We start from the raw sequence: 17,923 nt of genomic DNA, 5'->3' as shown, positions 1-17,923 counted from the left end.
GTTTCTGGTTGTACATCAATTTTTAAGAAATATCATTACCTTTAATAAGGACACTTGCTCAGTTGTCAGACCTGCCAGAACCTTCAGACACCTATGTGGCCACCAATGGCAATATTTGTGTTCTTTATTAAATATCTTCTATGCAAAAAACAGTACTTAGAAAACTAGTCTTGAAATTGGCAGTTTAGAAGGTTGGGAGAGATTACTAGCAAAGGTAGTGACCATCCCCTCTAAATTTGGAATGATATCCTTCAGTTAAAAAAATGTTTAGTGAGAAATGTAGCATACATGCATATAGTGAAAAGAGCATAAGAAGAGTTTAAAGAAAGGCAACAACAAAAAGAAATACCTGTGTATCCATTACTTAGGTTAAGAACTACAACACATTCATTCTGAAACCTTACTTTTTCAAAAGTATGTTAGGTTAGCTTTCTTCATTCTTCATGTCTACATTTATTTTCATTCCGGCTAACTGTAATACAACCTGATTTCAAAGTAAGTAAATGAAAGCAATCTTTTATAGAAGTAATACATGAATAGTAGTGTCGCACAGTTTCATATAACCTCGTAAATGTTTTGATTTCATCCAATAGCCTTTGTGTAAAGTATGTTCTTGTCTATTCAAAAGACTTGTGATTCTAGGCGGCTATTTAGTTACCTAAAATAGTGTCTCAAGTTTTAAAGGTTTTTATAAATTGATAATTTGTTTTAAAAAATTACATGTATTTATTTGGAGAAAAAGCAGAGTGAGAACTTGAAGAGCTTTCCTGTTGTTTCAGAATTTGACAGCAAGCAGGTCACTCTCTAGAGGAAAGCTTCACATAAAGGTAAGCTTTCATTACTTGTAAAATGGAAATGTGGGCCCTATTTTCTGTTTGTCTGTTTTCTAGATTTGTTTTGGGAGGGTAGTGGGACTATATAATTTTCATTCTAATATATTAGTGCTAACGTAATCAGGTGAAGAACTGATACTCTGGAAATATGTAAGATGAGAGTATTTTGAAAGTAGAGCCCTCTGCCAATATTTTGGCCACAAGACACTGCAAAAAAAGAGCTGATCTGAGTTTACTTCTTTCTTTGGTTACTCCCCAGCAGAACTAGAATGTTGCTTGATTTTTGTTCTACTTCTGCTTAGAATGTTAAAACTTGGAAAGAATGAAGGGAAATAAAGTATAATCCCATGCACTGATTTAATGTCTTTGGATCCATTTCTGCCTATAGAAAATTCTTAGACTTCATGATAAAAGTTTATTGGTGAAGAGAAAAAAATCCTTTTATGAAGTTATGGCTATATTTTAAATTTGATGCAGGTCTCTAATAGAGCTTAATAAAAGGAGGTATTTTGTTCTATTTTCAACTAGAGAGTTGAATATTATTGCTGAGTGTGTATGTATTTTGTTTCTTTGATAAAACTAAAAATACTTTTTTTTTCTCTTTGAAATAGCTAGTTAGCAAAGGGGAGATCACTAAATAGGAACTCAATAAATACCAATTGAATTGTTACCAATTATATCTTACCAAATGCTCTTATCATATGCATGTATGTTTATATACTAGGATCCCAGTCCTTTGAACTTCTTGGCTATAAAAACCTATATACACATGGTGTAATTTACTTAATGGCTTTTATGCAAAGAAACTATTCAACCATTTTTTATTCTTAGAATGAAGCTATTTACTTTAAATAATCCAAGAAAGAATACTGTCCTGTTTTAAAAGATTTATCTTAATTGCTAATCTAGTTATTATGTATGTTTTTTGCAATTTGTCTTTTAAAAAGCAAGGAAGGCTTCCAAGCTCATTTTGAATGATATATTTTGACCTTATTTTTCCCACAGACTTTGATCACTGAACTTGAATCTAGGGATAGTGAAAGGGGAGATGAAAAAGAAAGAACAGTGGTTGGGGGTGAGAGGGCTTTTTTGCACATTGCTGGAGTCATGAGCATACATATAAATATACATATATATCTTGTCCTGAGAATATAAGTTTTGCTAATTTAATTTATTTCTAGCCCCATTGCTTGTAATTTCTCAATAACTCCTGAAATTTTGAGTATAGATTTCCTCTGCTAGCTAAGAGAATCTTGAGAGAACTTGATACTTATATTTAGTTGATAATTTAGGAAGCCTCCAAAATCCTTGTGTTTTTTCATAACTCTTTCGTACTTTTTAATTAGTAAAAACATTGTATTTCCCCCCCCCATCCCTTTCATTTCCCATAGACCTAAATTTTCCCACCTTAATCACTTTATTTCCCCTTCAGGTTCATTTTTTAGGTTCATGCTCAAGTCCTGAGAAGGACTAATTTTAAATCTTTTCAATTTCTTTGAAAATGTATATGAAGATTTGTACTTCTGGGGGCATACAGTAGAAAGATAGCTCTGATCTTAAGGTGTAGTATACAACTGATTGGTGACCACTGTATTCATCCAGGTACATAGGTTTGAACTATGTTAGTCATAGAAGAAGTAAAGGATGAGAAAAATACAAAAGGTTGCATATGAGGAATGAAGGTGGGGAAGGAGATTGGGTTTTCCGCTGTGGCTTTCTGGGTTGAGGATACTAGGGAAGGAATAAAGTAGTTACAGGTTTTAAAAGTGTGAGTTAGGTTTAAACAGTGATTTTGAGAAACCTGTGGTACATCTAGAGGTGAGGAGTAAGGAAGTAGATTTTTGTTTGATTTAGGAGGACTTGGGCATAAGGTCTCAACTAGAGATGGAAATGTAGAATTTGTTGTCTTACGAGTTTTAATAAAAACTGTAGGCAAATGAATAAAAGAATTCCAACAAATTAGTACTAAAAAGGCAAAAAAATGAGCAAGAAAACTTGAAGAGGCACTTTATAAAAGATGATATGCAAATAACAAGCATATGAAAATGGAGCTTGACTTCATGAGACATCATAGAAATGCAAAGTGATACCACAATGATATACCACTCTCTAGAATGCCTAAAATGGAAAGAAAGGAAAAAAAAGACATTGGCAAGTGATAACAGGGTTGTGGAACAACTGGAACGTTCACTAGCTGTGGATGTGAAAACTCTTAGGCAGTATCTTTTAAAGTGAAATAAATGAACAGATGTGATCATTATGACCAGTGGTGTACCCGGCAAATGGCTGTGGGGGGGGCGGGGAGAGATTGATATGTAGAGTTTGCTAATACTCTCACCATGGTTAATTTCAAGCTACCTATGGTTTAAAAAGCAACTTGCAAAATTCTTCAGTGTTTAACAAGCAGTTTTAGCCAGCTGCTGCCTGACCCACTAATTCCATTTCTAGATATAGCCAGCAGAAAGGCATACTTGTTGACCCAAAAGACAGGTACTAAAATGTTCACAGCAGCTCTACTTGTAATGCCAAAACCCAGAAACAACCCAGATGACTATTTACATTAGAATAGATGAATTGTGATATATTCATATAATAAAATACAACAATGAAAAGAATGGACTATTTAGAATCTAAGTACACATAATAATAGTAATGGGTGTCACAAACGTAGCTGAAACCAGACACAAAAGAATATTTACTATATTTTTCAATTTATATAAAGTTCAGTAGCAGGCAAGCTAATGTTGGTTATTAGAAGTCAAGATGGTTGTTATTTTTATTTGGAGTCATGTTCAGTTTCTTGATCTGAGTGCTATTTACTTGAATGTATTTACCTTGTGAAAATTCATTGAACTGTAACCTATGATTTGTATAATTTTCTGAACGTATTTTTTATGTGAACAAAAGTACTTACATAGGGCAAAAAAGCATTTGGGCAGATAGGAGATTACCCAGAGATGAGATATATAAAGTGAGAAGAGTGACAGAAGTTTGGGGAATACAGAAACCACACACATACATTCCTATTTCTTTGCCCACTTTCCTCAGGACCCGTTCCAGCTTTTTCTATAAAGCATTACATAAGGTAAGGATAATGCTAAAAATAAATTTTCTGTTAGAGACTGGAACTGCTCTGTAGCATTTCTGCATAGAGATTGTTTCCAAGGGAACTTCTGGACTGAATTTATTCTTAGATTTAGAGTTAAAGGAAGAAGAACTGCTGTCATGAGGAAGACTCCCTGAAGGCAGGAGATGGTGCTAACTACAGAACAGCAACATTTTTCTAAATCCTCCTAGTGTGTTGGATCTCAGTAAATGCCCTATAACTACGTCATCATCTCCTGATGATATACTGAAATAATGTAACTTATATCCTTTGGTTTGAGAAGCGGGGGGGAAGGGAAGCAATCCTATACACTTCTCAGAGAGTGTTTTGAGAAGTAGGGAAGTCCTCCCAATAAACAGAAAGGTCTCTCACTAAAGCCTATTAATGTATAATATTCTAAAAGTGTCTGTTTATCCAGACTACTGCACACTTATCTTTCTTTTCCAGAAATGGCAAGACATGTTTTGAAGACATCACCTATCCCTATGAAGACAAAATTGCTACATCAAATAGGATTGCCACTTTATAGTACCTCTCATGGCTTCCATGAGGAAGAAGTGAAAAGAAAACTTGAGCAGTTTCCTGGTGGATCCATTGACCTTCAGAAGGAAGACAGTGGCATTGGCATTCTTACTCTGAACAATCCAAGTAAAATGAATGCCTTCTCAGGTATAGAGAACTTTCTTTTGTTAGTTAAAAAATGACACTAAATCTAACCTGCTGTCCCATGCTTTTATCCTTAAATCTGTTGAAGAATTCTTGAAAGTCATGGTACTCTTTGTAGAACATGAGAAAACAAAACAAAACAATCACCTGAACCAGGAACTCTTTTACTAATTGTGAATATTTTAATGTTTTTAAAAAATCCGTGAGTATGGATGTTGGTAAAAAGGAAACCATCAAATTAATCTTGATTATTTTTTCCATTGAAATTTTAAGTGCTTAATAACTTCATTTGTTTGTGTTCAGCTAATGTCACTGGGAGACAAAGGGAAGGATGTTTCAAAGATTTTACAACCTAAAGAGAAAAGCCTAAAATGAGAAAAAAATTATTTAGCTTAAATTTTTTTTTCTATGAACTGAAATAAGACTGTCATTTTAACCATGTAGTTCCAATAATCACTGAGAACACTGCACTTGCCTACTTGTTGCCCCTTTCTAGCTCTGAGATACAGGTAAATACCTTTTATTTACTAGGCAGCACTCTTGGCATATAAGAATTTTATATTTAAGAGACCTCAAGGTCCAGGACCTGTGATAATTTGTAATTTTTTGCCAAAGCTCAAATTTGAATTATCCTACCATGAGGTTATACAAGAGCTCATGAGTTACCTTCCTGACTACCCAGCACTTGTGTTTCCAGGTGATTTTGGCAATCTCTGTTTGTTAGTTACATACTTATTGTGGGGGGAGCGAATTATATTTTATAGTAGCATTTGAAATATTGGGTTCAAAAATATCCCAGTAAAGTTTCTTGTGTCTATATATAATCCTACTTATACACATAACTCAGTAGACTGTAAACTTTGTAAATTATTAGTGGTGGGTCTTTAAACACAAGATGACTTTTCTTTACATTCAGCAGAATTCAGAGATGTCTCTATTAATGTTAACCAATAGAAGTATAATGCAGGACACAAGTGTCAGCTACATATGTAATTTAAAATTTCCTAGTAGCCATATTTTTAAAAAGGAAAAAGAAAGGTAAAATTAATTTTAATAACATATTTTATTTAACCCAGTGTACTCAAAATATTTCAACAAATGACTGATACAAAAATTATTAATGAGGTATTTTCCTCTTTTCTTTTTTCATACCAATTCTCTGAAATCTGTTATGTATTTTACACTACTGTTACCAAATCAGGTCTGGTTGCTTGCCACTCAGAAATCAATACTCAAGAGACAGATGTTGGTAGAAAGGAAAGTAGCTTTTAATCAGAATGCTGGCAATCTGGGGAGATGTTGGATTCAGTTGTCCCCCAAAAACCAGCTCTGAAGATTCTGCTCAGCCATGAAAGTTTTAAAGGGAAAAGGGGAAGTAATCTCAGTCGTTGAGATAAGGGGTCAGAATCGTCGCCATCCCCGAGTGTGTGCAGGCTTGTTGACTTCTTGTGATTTTTCTTTAGATGCTATCTTGTTCACACAGATTTGTTCTCGAGATTTCTGAAGGGGAAGCTAGGGAAGAGATCTGGTCATGTCTTAATTACTTATTCTTCATTTCTACTTCTTTGATCTACGGAAAGAGCCAACAGGTTAGGCAACGTATTGTGTGATCAAAAGATCTGAAAGTTGTGCTAGGGCCAGAGATGAGTAGAGGATGGGGGTGCCTGGCTTAAGGTTAGTGACAAGACAAAAGGGGCCTCCTGTAGAGAGCTCTTTCCTGCAAAGAGGCCTTTCCTGCCCAAAGCTGTTCACACTACTGCACATCTCAGTTTAGGCTAGCCATGTTTCAAGTGCTCAAGGACTACATGTGCGTGGTGGCTACTTTACTGGACAGTGCAGCTGCATACCCTCAACTGGTTCAGAGAATAAAAGCCAGTTTTTATATTAGCCTAGGAAAAATAAAATTAGAAAGGTAAGACTGCTCGAGAGATTTAGACTAGATAAATACTTGTTTTAACTTACTACTGAATAGCTACAATTTATAATTTATATTAGTAAAACTTTTTATTCAGACGGAAACAAGTATTAATTTGATGCCTAATATTTAAAACTAATACAAGCAGAACTGCTTTGATTTGGATGATGGTGGTTGGGTTGGGTTGGGTTGTGAGATGATGAATCAGCTCCACACCACACAACTCTCAAGGCCCTTGTTTGAAAATCAGCCAACCAGATACTCTTTAAGGTCTGTTTCAACTCTTATGTTTATTTTACAAAGTCAAAAAGATTATTTTAACTACTGGTACAGATTTCTCATACTTAGGGCCAGCATTATTTTTTCTACCTAACCACATATTTATGTGACTTCTTAATTAAGGGGGAGAGAGAGAGAGAAAGAGGTCACTATCAAGTTGTAAACTTTTAAAGCAGAGACTGTCATGCTTGCCTCTTTTGTATATACTCCTTAGTACCAACATGATAGGCATTTGATAGACATTCAGTAAATATTTGTACAATTTGTGACCTAAGAGTCTTGTTTGACACCTTACAGTTTCTAAATTATTTCTATTTGTCCAATATTTTATGTGTTTTTGACTCCCCCTCCCCTCTGGCAGGTGTTATGATGCTACAACTTCTGGAAAAAGTGATTGAGTTGGAAAACTGGACAGAGGGGAAAGGGCTCATTGTCCACGGAGCAAAAAATACTTTCTCCTCAGGATCTGATCTGAATGCTGTGAAAGCACTAGGAACTCCAGAGGCAAGTATTGTATGAATTATGCAATAGGTTCTACATGTTTGTCAGACATCTGGGCTAAGATACTTATATTCTACTTACATGGTTATTATCATGACAGCTTTTCTTTAATAGCTTTCCAAGGATCCGAGTTTTTGTTTTGCTTCTTAAAGTAAAGATTAGCTTGTAATAGTGTGAAGTAATGAGGAATAAAATGAAGGACAGGAAGACTAGCAATAAAAAGTTCATTATTAAAGCCAGCAAGGATTTTAATTTTTTTAGTGGAAGTCCCTTAGCATCTCATGATAAGGAGTTTTCCATGAGGTACCTAGCATAGCTTTGGCACATGGTAGACTTCAAAAAATGCTAACAGTTAAAAAATTTTCTTTTGAATTATGATTACAGAAAAGGAATCCGAATCATCTCTCATTATCTGTCCTCCGAGCAACCTGTTTTTCTTGAATTCAGCTGTCCACTAACATCCCCTAGGCAGGAAAAAAAAAAAAAAAGAGAGAGGGTGAGAGTGAGTGAGAGAAAGAGAGAGAGAGAGAGAGAGAGAGAAAGAGAGAGAGAGAGAGAGGAGAGAGAGAGAAGAAAAAGAAAAAAAGGTATCTGTTGCCATTTAATTATAGATGTGAGCTGTACATAGGTAATAATGTTTTAATGTTATTGCACAACTCTCATACCACTCTATGTAGTATAATGATCTATTTGCATAATATATGAGGAAGGATCTCTCTTTTGGAAATTTTGATAGATTTGTATTTGAATGCTGGTTTCAACATTTTCTGGCTAAGTGATTGGGTAAATCACTTACTCTTTCTAAGTCTTATTTTCCTAATCTATAAATAAGAATTGTATATTTCACAGAGCTATCGTGAGGATTTAAGATAATATATATAAAGTGCCTACTAGCATGGTGTCTGAAAAAGGTAGCTATTATTTTTATTTCAAAGATCGTCATCCATGATGATCCGTAATTTGTAGCAGCACTAGCCTTAAATTTGTAATGCCTCTGAACGGTTAGAGTGAAACTGCAGAAATGCATCTCGGGGCGGGGGGCTCCGAGGAGCTCTGGTTCTTTATGTCTCAGATTGGAAAGAATTCAGCAAGAGGCAAAGTGATAGATAAGAAATGATTTATTAGCATAGGATGCTTATAGGTTTACGAGCAGGCAGGCAGGAGGGTGCTGCCCTGAGAACTTAGTGGGCTACAGTTTTATAGTCAAAGGAAAAGTGGGGAGGGGGAGAAGACCACCTTCTTCCTCATTCTTGAGTAGACATCACACTTCCAACATTGGTTCCTCCTCCATGTCGGGTGGGGGATTTTTCTTGTCCCTACATGGTCAAACTGGGGCTGTCATAGTGTAATGGAAATGAGCAAAAAGGTGGTAACATATACTAAAATATGATAAATCATCTCAGCTTTCAGTATAATGTCACCTTTTCCTTATATTTTTATTTTCAGTGTATGCAGAGAAGCATGTCCTAGAAATCATTAACTTACTGACCTCACTGGACAGGATGTGGGTCTCAATCCACCATTATTTTATTGTTTGGGGCATGTCTCATGCTTCTGTTGCATGATTTTGTTGCTAAGCAAGCCTGCTTGGTTTTGTGGTGAAGCAAACCTGCTTTCTTGAGTGATCATTACCTTACAGGGTCTCCCATGCTTTGTCTTTACTTACAATCTCCTAGTGGGATTAACTATTTAATCACCTACTTTGTCCCTTTAATCTGTCCCTATCAAGAGCACTAAGCTGCGGATCTGAATATATGGATTCTTGCCCAGGCTTTACTGATAATTAACTATGTGACCTGCAAGTCATTTGATTATAATTTTTCATTTCTAGAATAATTGTATTGCTAAGCACTTTGTTCACAAAAGATACTATAAAGATATTGTAGAATGAGATAATAGATTACTGTGGGTCTGGTGTGTTGTCAGCGTTGGGCTGCACCCTGCAGGCCTGCAAGGCCTGTATTTGCCTAGCTTTAAGACCTAAGAAAGAGCCCGGAGTCAGTGACAGAGACATCAGTGGTTCAGTGGATAGGGGGAGCCTCTGAAGCAAGGTCCTGGAGCAACACCCCACCATCTGCAGCAGATGGCGGGTAGGACAGGGCAGGACAGTCTTCACTCCAAGGGCAAGGGGAGATGGGAGATTGCCAGTTTTAAGGGGAACTAACCTCAGGTTGGCTCATTGGTTACCAGGGAAACTAGCAGAGGGGCACGCCCCTCACCACCCCTTTGTTAAGAACAGTCACTAGCTGGGGCCTGGGGCAGGTATGTAGGAAGGTCAGTCATGTGAGTAGGGTGTAGGTAAAGCAGGCACTGGTGGAGCAGGGAATGTATAGAGAGCCAGAGAACAGCCATCTGGAGTGGCCTGACCTTCCAGTCAGATAGGAAAACACCCCTAAAAATGTGAAAGGTTATTTTGCTTTCTTCTAGTTAGAAGGTTGTTGCTGTCTAACTAGATCATGTGGCCAGGAATTTTCCCCCTATAAATGTAAAAACTAAAAGTGGAGACATGCTAATTGTTTCACATATATGTAGCCAGCCTGATGTAAATCATGTAGGGAAATATGTATCATTTTTATTCAGACTTCAGGTAAGGGATCACTAAATAAAGTTTATTCTTTCCAGTAAGGACATTCTCCAAGTAATCTGCTGTCTTGAATGCCTGCAGTAGAGTAAGATTGACTTTTGATCAACAGTTGAGAACTCGGGTGGTGTTACCCCAATGCTTAAATAACACTGCCGGTGTTCGTCCCTTGTAGCTATGCACATCTGCCAGTCTCATTAGAAAAAAAATCTGGACTTGTGATTCTGCTTTACAGTGTGTATGCTTCAAGCCCAGATTGGTATTTAAAATACCTTATTTTATTTAAAGCATTTTTTTGTGTAGATGGTTCCTTTATTGTACTTTTATGAAACGTTCTTAGTCATAGTTATAGGAAATATATAGCATGGAAATAAACAATTTGAGTAAATTCTCTTTATGGATAATATTAAGAAACACAGTAATATTTATAAAGTATGGTGTATTTGTCACATGATGATTTTTAAAATTAATAAGAAGTAGAAGCAGTTTACATAAAGTTCCTGTTAACTATTTCCATTTCTCATATAGAACATATTCCTGTATGCCTGAGAAGTACCTATAAATATGTGTAAAACTGAAATTTTCAATGGCCTTGGGACTTTTGAGGCTCATGCATGTTTATGAATTGCAGCTGCACGTATAAACGCATCTGTCCCTCACAGCTGAGAGATTCTGAGATGCTTAACGTGACTTTAAGTATAAACAGCCTTTCTCTCAACAAAGCTCTTCTTTATCTAATATACTTACTCTTTGTTGTTGCAAATGCCTCATTGCATCTGCCTATTTGGTGAATTTGCTCTTCTGAGGATGATGAGATAAGTAGAATAGATGATTTTAGTAATTGGGTTACTTTCCCTTCTCATTATAATAAGATACATGAAAGTGATTATTAAATGGCTTTTTTAAAAAAGATAATTATGTTGATGTTTTTGCCACTGTATGTTTTCAGTTTTGAAAAAATATTTTATTAATGAAAATTACCAAATATAAACAAAAGTAGACATGTCGACTGAAAAAAAGTTCATGACCTAGAAGTTGAGAGTTATGTATTTTTCAGCAGGCATTCTTAGGACTTCAAGCCTGGAGACAGCATCTCAAATAACCCTGAGAAACTGCTCCGAGGAGGTGAGGGGGAACCGGAATATATAGGAGTATTTGCAGCAAAGGGCAGGTAGTCGGAATGTCAAAAGATTATTGTTAATTAAAGAAAACCAGATATCTCAAGTTAAGGAATTTACTGCTTTTCTATCTATAGGGAGGTGCAAGAGTCTAGGCTCATTGAAATCATTCCTTTGATAGGCACTTCAGCTGTCTGGGGCCAGTGTTCTGTGTTTTCTCATCCTGAGTTTCCTTAAATCTGCAGTGTTGGGGTGGCTGCAGTCTAATGACTGCTAGATGGGGGGCATTCCTTGTTTCCATCCCGAGTTCCCTTAGGGTTCACCATCAGCACTGGCTCCTGTGACTGATGGCTGTGACATCCTTTGTTTAGTGATATGACAAGCAATATTTTTCTTCTCAGACTAATACGTTGAAACCCTCATGTACTCATAATAGTATCAACAGTCATCAACATTATATTTGCTTATCTGTCATTCTAGTTTTTTTTTTTTTATGTATGTGGTCTCCTAAGAGGTTGGTTTCATATTGGTACCCTTTGTTTAATGAGCAGGAAAAGAGCTCTAATTGTTCCTATTAGGCAGTTAATCCTTGGTTGAGAAGGTCCAGGCAGGGAGATGAATTAGCATAACACAAGCGTTAGCCCTGAAAAGTTATGGGACAGAAAAAAAGAATAAAATAGGAAAAAATCTAGTGTAAGTATTAACCCATTTATAAGATTTGAACTGATACTACCAATGTTCTGCAGACTAAAAGAAGTCTTTTTTCAGAGGGCAGAAATAATCAAAATCCAATTGAAAGCTTCAAGATATGGGGTAATAAAAACCTGCTTACTCTGCAGTGAATGGGTTTAATGCCTCAAGGAAAAGTCTGGCGTTTTAGAAACCTTTATACTCTTAATCTAGCTGGAAGATAATATCCTCCTTTGTCCGCTGACCTCCCTTGTTACTTTTCTACCAATCTGTTGCCCCCTATTTCTCTGTTGCTTAAATTTCCACAGTGACCTCAAAGTTCTTGTCTAACTTCTTTGCTTTTGCTATGACTGTTGTACAGTTCCATTGTAGCCTTATTAATTTGTAGACGAGCTATTATAATTTTCTTGAAACCCTTCCATGTATTTTGAGGAAATTAATATATACAACAAGCACTTAGGGAAAAAAAAAGAGGCTCATTTATGGTTATGTTACTGTAAGGGGCACCCCTTCCAGGGCCCAAGAGTGGACTCTTGTCTAACACTCGGAATTGAATTGTCCAAGGAGACACCTGTACTGACAAAGCAAAAGACTTTACTAGGAAGGGGTGCCTGGGCAGAGAACAGCCAGGTATAAGGAACCCAGGAGAACTGCTCTGCCACGTGGCTTGTAGTCTCAGGTTTTATGGTAATGGGGTTAGCTTTCCAGGTTGTCTCTGGATAATCGTCTTGCTTGTACCCATATTTGGTCCACTTCCTGGCAGCGCATACATCTCTCAGTCAAGATGGTTTCCAGCGTGAGGATTTCTGGGAGGTTGGCAGGACATATTATGGGCTGGCATCTCCTCCCTCACTTTGGCCTCTCTTCCGGCTGGTGGTAGCTTGTCAGTTCTATTTTCCTTATCAGGACCTCCTGTTGTGAGATAATTCATTCAAGCAGTTATTACCCTGCCTGGCCAGGGCAGATGATTTCTGTCAGTGGTTCCCTAACAGTTCTAGGATAAGATATGTTTACAGGCTGGGCGTTTTTCCACTCAGTATACATGTGGTTTAGAGGAAATATGACGTTGATAGTTCCCTTGGGCACTTAGGCTGGGCATTGTGCGTCTCATCTTTGTTATTCTAGGAGGAGCTGGAGGAGGAGGGTTGGGTCTCAGGGTATCATCCAGATAGGATGGAAGTATCCCCTTCTGCAGCAGCTCTGAAAACCTTTATTAAGTTTAAGTTCCAAGCTCCCAACTTTCATTCATCAGAGTAGGTCTAGATTTTCATTGGTTCCTTTCTTTCAGTTTATTCTATCACAAGTCAGGGTTTCTCTGTCACTGGCTTATTTTCATCCTGTAGCCTAGGAAGAAGCCTGAACATTTAGTCATTGTTGGCTCAATAGCTTTAGGGAATAAATTTAATAAATTAAATATTTCTTCTCCCTAGGTCATGTTGGCTAGTGCAGTGTAATCTCTATGATACATTTAAAGCCAAAGCATACCTTATTATCTGATTGCTATGACTGATATTAATTATAATGACGATAGATAACATTCTTGTTCTGGTACTGTATGTCAGGCACTGTTCTAAGCTCTTCTGTGTTGTAACTTATTTATTACTAATTCCCCTAATGAGATATAGGTACTATTACTAGCACCATTTTACAGGTGAGGAGACTGAGGCACAGAGAGGTTAAGTATCTTGCCAAAATTCAAACTAGCTATTAAGTGGTAGAGCCCAGATTCAAACCTAGGCAGTTTAGCTCTAGAGTCTGTGTTGTTATCTATTATTCCATATTGCTTTTAAACATTTTTAGTGTGATTTTTATCTTTTGAATGAGAAGCATAATAGTACATAGGTTAATACCCGCTTCACTTTTATTTCTACCAATTCTAAAAAATTCCATCAGTATTTTAAGTACTCTAAAATCTAGTAATAGAAAATAAGCCTATTAAAATTACTTTGTTGAGATAATTTAACAGGCTTTATAGGACAGATTTTTAATAGAATATAAACCATTCTAGTTTTAAACCTTCTAGCTCTTTGTGCTTGTGTTAATTTTCTCATCACTTTATTGTATAGACTGACCTTCCTGATAAAGGCTTTCAGTTAGGAAATTAGTATCATACTGGTTTTTACCACTCATTGACTGCCTTTGTTTTATGAATCAACATAGTTCTCCATCTTAAATTCATCTGAGTCAGTTAACTTCAGCAAGCACATACTATATGCAGAACATTGTACTACTAGCTTCTGAGGATAAAGAAGGCATTTTGTTAGCCTCAAAGACTTTATTATCTAGGCCTAGCAAATGCCATCTCCCCTTCTCCTCTATAAAACCTTCTCAACTACCCCAACCCAGTTGAAATGAATTGTTTCCTATTTGCCACTGTTCTCAGCTTGTTCAAGCATTTCTTAAAATACTTATTATACTATACCTTGAGGCATGTTGCATTTCTTTATTTCTCACAAGATTTTTGAGGACTGGGAACTGGGACCACATTCTACTGATTATGTTCCCTATCCTTATTTTGTAGAGATGATGTGACTGATAATAAATCCAAACACAGTGTATACAATCTATAAATTCTGTAGTTAAGTTAGAAAAATAAAAATACTGCAGAAACACAAAGGAGAAAACTATTACTGTGGGATTTAGAAACTCCTGATGGAAAAATATTTGATCTGGGCATTCCTTGAAATAGGTAGAGAAAAGGACAGGCTGTTCCAAATAGTGGGAATGATGTAAGCAAAGACACAGGAACAACCGTAACTGTAAGGTGTTAAAAGAATGACAAATAATTTGTCGTTGCAGAAGTTAAGATGCTTGGATGAGGGGTGCAGTAGTCAATAAAGTTGGTAAAATAGTTTGGGATTAATCCTTCCCAAGGAATTTAGACTTCATTTTATTGGTGATATGAAATTATCATCCTACAGGGAGGTTTTTCAGGCAGGATGCAAGATATATCACAGAGGAAAAAGGAATTAAATATAGAGAGACCAGTTAGGAAACAAGGCTGTTGGTAATAATCTAAGCATGAGTAACACAAGTCTGAACTAGTGTTGCGGCAGAGAAAATAGAAAAAGAAGGGATTTGCATTGGAAATATTTCAGAGGAAGGATTGAGGGGACATGCTTGTTAACTCATCGAGCATGGGAGAACTGTGAAATGGAAGAGTTAAAGATAATACCAAAATTCTGAGCCTTTTGGACCAGAAAACCTTTCCTATTAACTCAGAACTCACTCTGTGATCTTTTACAGAGTATCTAAGTACATTTTCATCTTTCCAACCATTCTTTAAGTCAAATAGAACAGGTTTTTAAAATTTTCATTCCTTCCTTATGGATGAGAAAACCAAAGTTCATAGTTACGACCTGCTCAAGTTTATGTTATTATTATGTGGCAGTGCTAAGATTAAAACCCAGCTTTTTCACAACCAGTTGGTTTTGCCATGCTGAATTTGAAGTATTAGCAGAATGTGAAATTTCTAGCAGGTTTTGGGACTCTACATGAAAACAGTAGTTGAAGCAATGGGAATGGTTGAGACTTCCAAGGGAAAAATTGTAGATAAAGGAGAGAAAGAGAATCATGGATTGGAGTTTTGGTAATAGCATTTAGCTGAATAAAAAGAGAGAAAGAAGAAAACTGGAAAATAACAATCAAAGAAATAGGAAGGGGATCAGGAGTGGAAGATGTTGCTAGAAACTGAGAATATCAAAATGCAGAAACTGGTCAAAGCAAGATGCCGTGTATACTACGGAGACACAGAGGAAGATGAGGATAAGGAAAAGCCATTTAATTTAACAATTAGGAGATCATTAGAAACCTTTGAGGAGAATCTTTTGAGAGAAGGTTGAAGACCACATTATACTAGTTGAAGAAAGTATATGAGGGAAAAAAGAAGGGGCAGTGAGTTTACACTACTATTAGGAAACTTGTTTTTTATGTTTATATTCTTAGGGGATCAGAGTTTGGGATAATAGGTGGGTTTGTCTTATGCCTCTTCCCTCCAAATTACCCTGAGTAGAACTCCCCTCATTTCTGGGGTATATGACTTAGGTGTGAGAGTTACTCTCTCTCTCTCACACCTAAGTCTTTACTAATAGCGCATGCAAAGCTGAGCTCAAGGAACCCTAGAAGATCCACACAGCTAAATACTGCATCATTTGCATTTCAGACAGCTTCAAAGAGTTTTAAATGATAACCTCATTTTATAAAGTTTGGTATATTTTTGGCTTTATTACTTTCTAAATCCTGAAAGTGTTTTTTAATAATTTCTTATATAATACATTTGCATTGTATCTTTGTGCTTATTCTTATTTAAAGGATGGAATGGCCGTATGCATGTTCATGCAAAACACCTTAACAAGATTTATGAGGTAATGTATCTTTGTTTTTAAAATATAATTTCTAATAAACCAAAAATAGCTCTTCATTCTGTGATTTGCAGTAGATAAAAAGCAGTCACTGACTTTCTAACCATATTTATTCTAATGATGAACTATTTGTGCCATCAAGGATTGTCATATAATTAAATGTTACTGAAGGACATACAAGTATGTCTCTTAAAAAATAAGAGATGAGAGATAAAAAGAATTAAAGACATAGCACTTTTCCCTAAAGAGCTGATATTTAGGTATAATCTGGTTATATTTAGATATAGACATGGGAAGGTTAAATACTGTTACTAGAGCAGAATAGACACTGGTCAAGAGGTGACACATAAAGATTACCTAATATTCAAAATTAGTAGAATGTATAGTGAAGTGGTCTGTATCCGCAAGGAGATAGAAAAAGAGTTCCCAATTGGAGAAGGCTTTTACAGATTTCTGAGGAAGATGGATTCACTTTGCACCTAGATGAGGAAGAAAAATGAGAAAATTTTGGGCCTGTCATTTTGTATTTGGGGTTACAAAGTGTGAAATGATTGGGCTGATTAGCTTTCTACTTCTATATTCTGAATGTAAACAATTTAAATATAATTATAACTAAGGAAATTCATATTTATTTAGCATACTTGTTTATTGGACATCACTGTATTTTTGGTACTCTTTGTATGTGAGTCTAGAAAGAAAAGTGGAATCAACATTACTGTTTAAAATACCTTCTTCATTGTCTTAGCTCCTATTCACCTACTTCTCCCTATTACATTTGACTTTTTCTTAAATAAATCTTAAAACTTGGGTTTTTTTTTTTTAATAATCCTTTTTAGGGACGTCCCTGGTGGTCCAGTGGTGCAGAGGACGTGGGTTCTATCCCTGGTCAGGGAACTAAGATCCCACATGCTGCAGGGTAACTAAGCCCATGTGCCACAACTACTGAACTCACGCACCTCAACTAGAGAGCCTGCGTGCCGCAAACTACAGAGCCCACGTGCTGTGGAGCCCGTGTGCCACAACTAGAGAGAGAAAAAAACCCACATGCCACAAATAGAAGCCCGTGCCCTGCCAGGAAGAGCCCGCATGCTGCAACGAAAGATCCTGCATGCCTCGACGAAGATCGTGCATGCTGCCAGTAAGACCTGATGCAGCCAAAAAAAAAAAAATCCTTTTTTTTCTTTTTCTTTGCGGTACACGGGCCTCTCACTGTTGTGGCCTCTCCCGTTGCGGAGCATAGGCTCTGGACGCGCAGGCTCAGCGGCCATGGCTCACGGGCCCAGCCGCTCTGCAGCATGTGGGATCTTCCCGGACCGGGGCACGAACTCGTGTCCCCTGCATCGGCAGGCGGACTCTCAACCACTGCGCCACCAGGGAAGCCCAAAAAAATCCTTTTTATTTGGAAGCAGTGTGTGTTAAGAAATTTGCAATTACTTTAGACCTGCAGCTTTTCATTTTGGTTAGACCTACAAAAAATTCTGTACTTTCAAAACAGTTTAAATTCACCTTTTAAATACACACTTTGCAAAGTGGGTCTTTGCAAACACAAAAGGTTAAGACTTTTTTTTTTTTTTTTTTTTTAATGGTACGCAGGCCTCTCACTGTTGTGGCCTCTCCTGTCGCGGAGCACAGGCTCCGGACGCGCAGGCTCAGCGGCCATGACTCACAGCACTAGCCGCTCCGCAGCATGTGGGACCTTCCTGGACCGGGGCACGAACCCGTGTCCCCTGCATTGACAGGCGGACTCTCAACCACTGTGCCACCAGGGAAGCCCAAGACTTATTTTTACTTCAGAACCATTCTTTTATATAGGATCAGTCTCTGGATCATTTTAGTGAGTAATGAAAACATTTTTGATAGGAACCTTCAATAA

General features: G+C 36.9%; 1 protein-coding gene across 8 annotated transcripts in view; it reads left to right on the top strand.

Moving 5' to 3' along the window:
• ECHDC1 (ethylmalonyl-CoA decarboxylase 1) overlaps window positions 1-17,923 on the top strand; it is a 45,712-nt gene that overhangs the window by 11,400 nt on the left and 16,389 nt on the right. For 4 of the 8 annotated variants that reach the window (XM_082668636.1, XM_082668637.1, XM_082668640.1 and 1 more), the window contains 4 exons: window positions 780-827; window positions 4,387-4,608; window positions 7,161-7,303; window positions 16,001-16,053. In XM_082668636.1, coding sequence (XP_082524762.1) covers window positions 4,389-4,608; window positions 7,161-7,303; window positions 16,001-16,053 — 416 coding nt within the window. In that variant the 5' untranslated portion in view covers window positions 780-827; window positions 4,387-4,388. Of the gene's footprint in view, window positions 1-779; window positions 828-3,881; window positions 3,919-4,386; window positions 4,609-7,160; window positions 7,304-16,000; window positions 16,054-17,923 lie in introns of all 8 variants that reach the window. The other 4 variants (XM_082668638.1, XM_082668635.1, XM_082668639.1 and 1 more) reach the window with 3 other exon arrangements.

The sequence above is a fragment of the Grampus griseus genome (assembly GCF_964374135.1).
Source record: "Grampus griseus genome assembly, chromosome: 13".
Classification (NCBI taxonomy): Eukaryota; Metazoa; Chordata; class Mammalia; order Artiodactyla; family Delphinidae; genus Grampus; species Grampus griseus.
The sequence above is the reverse complement of the archived record's forward strand: the minus strand, read 5'-3'. Positions and strand labels throughout refer to the sequence as shown.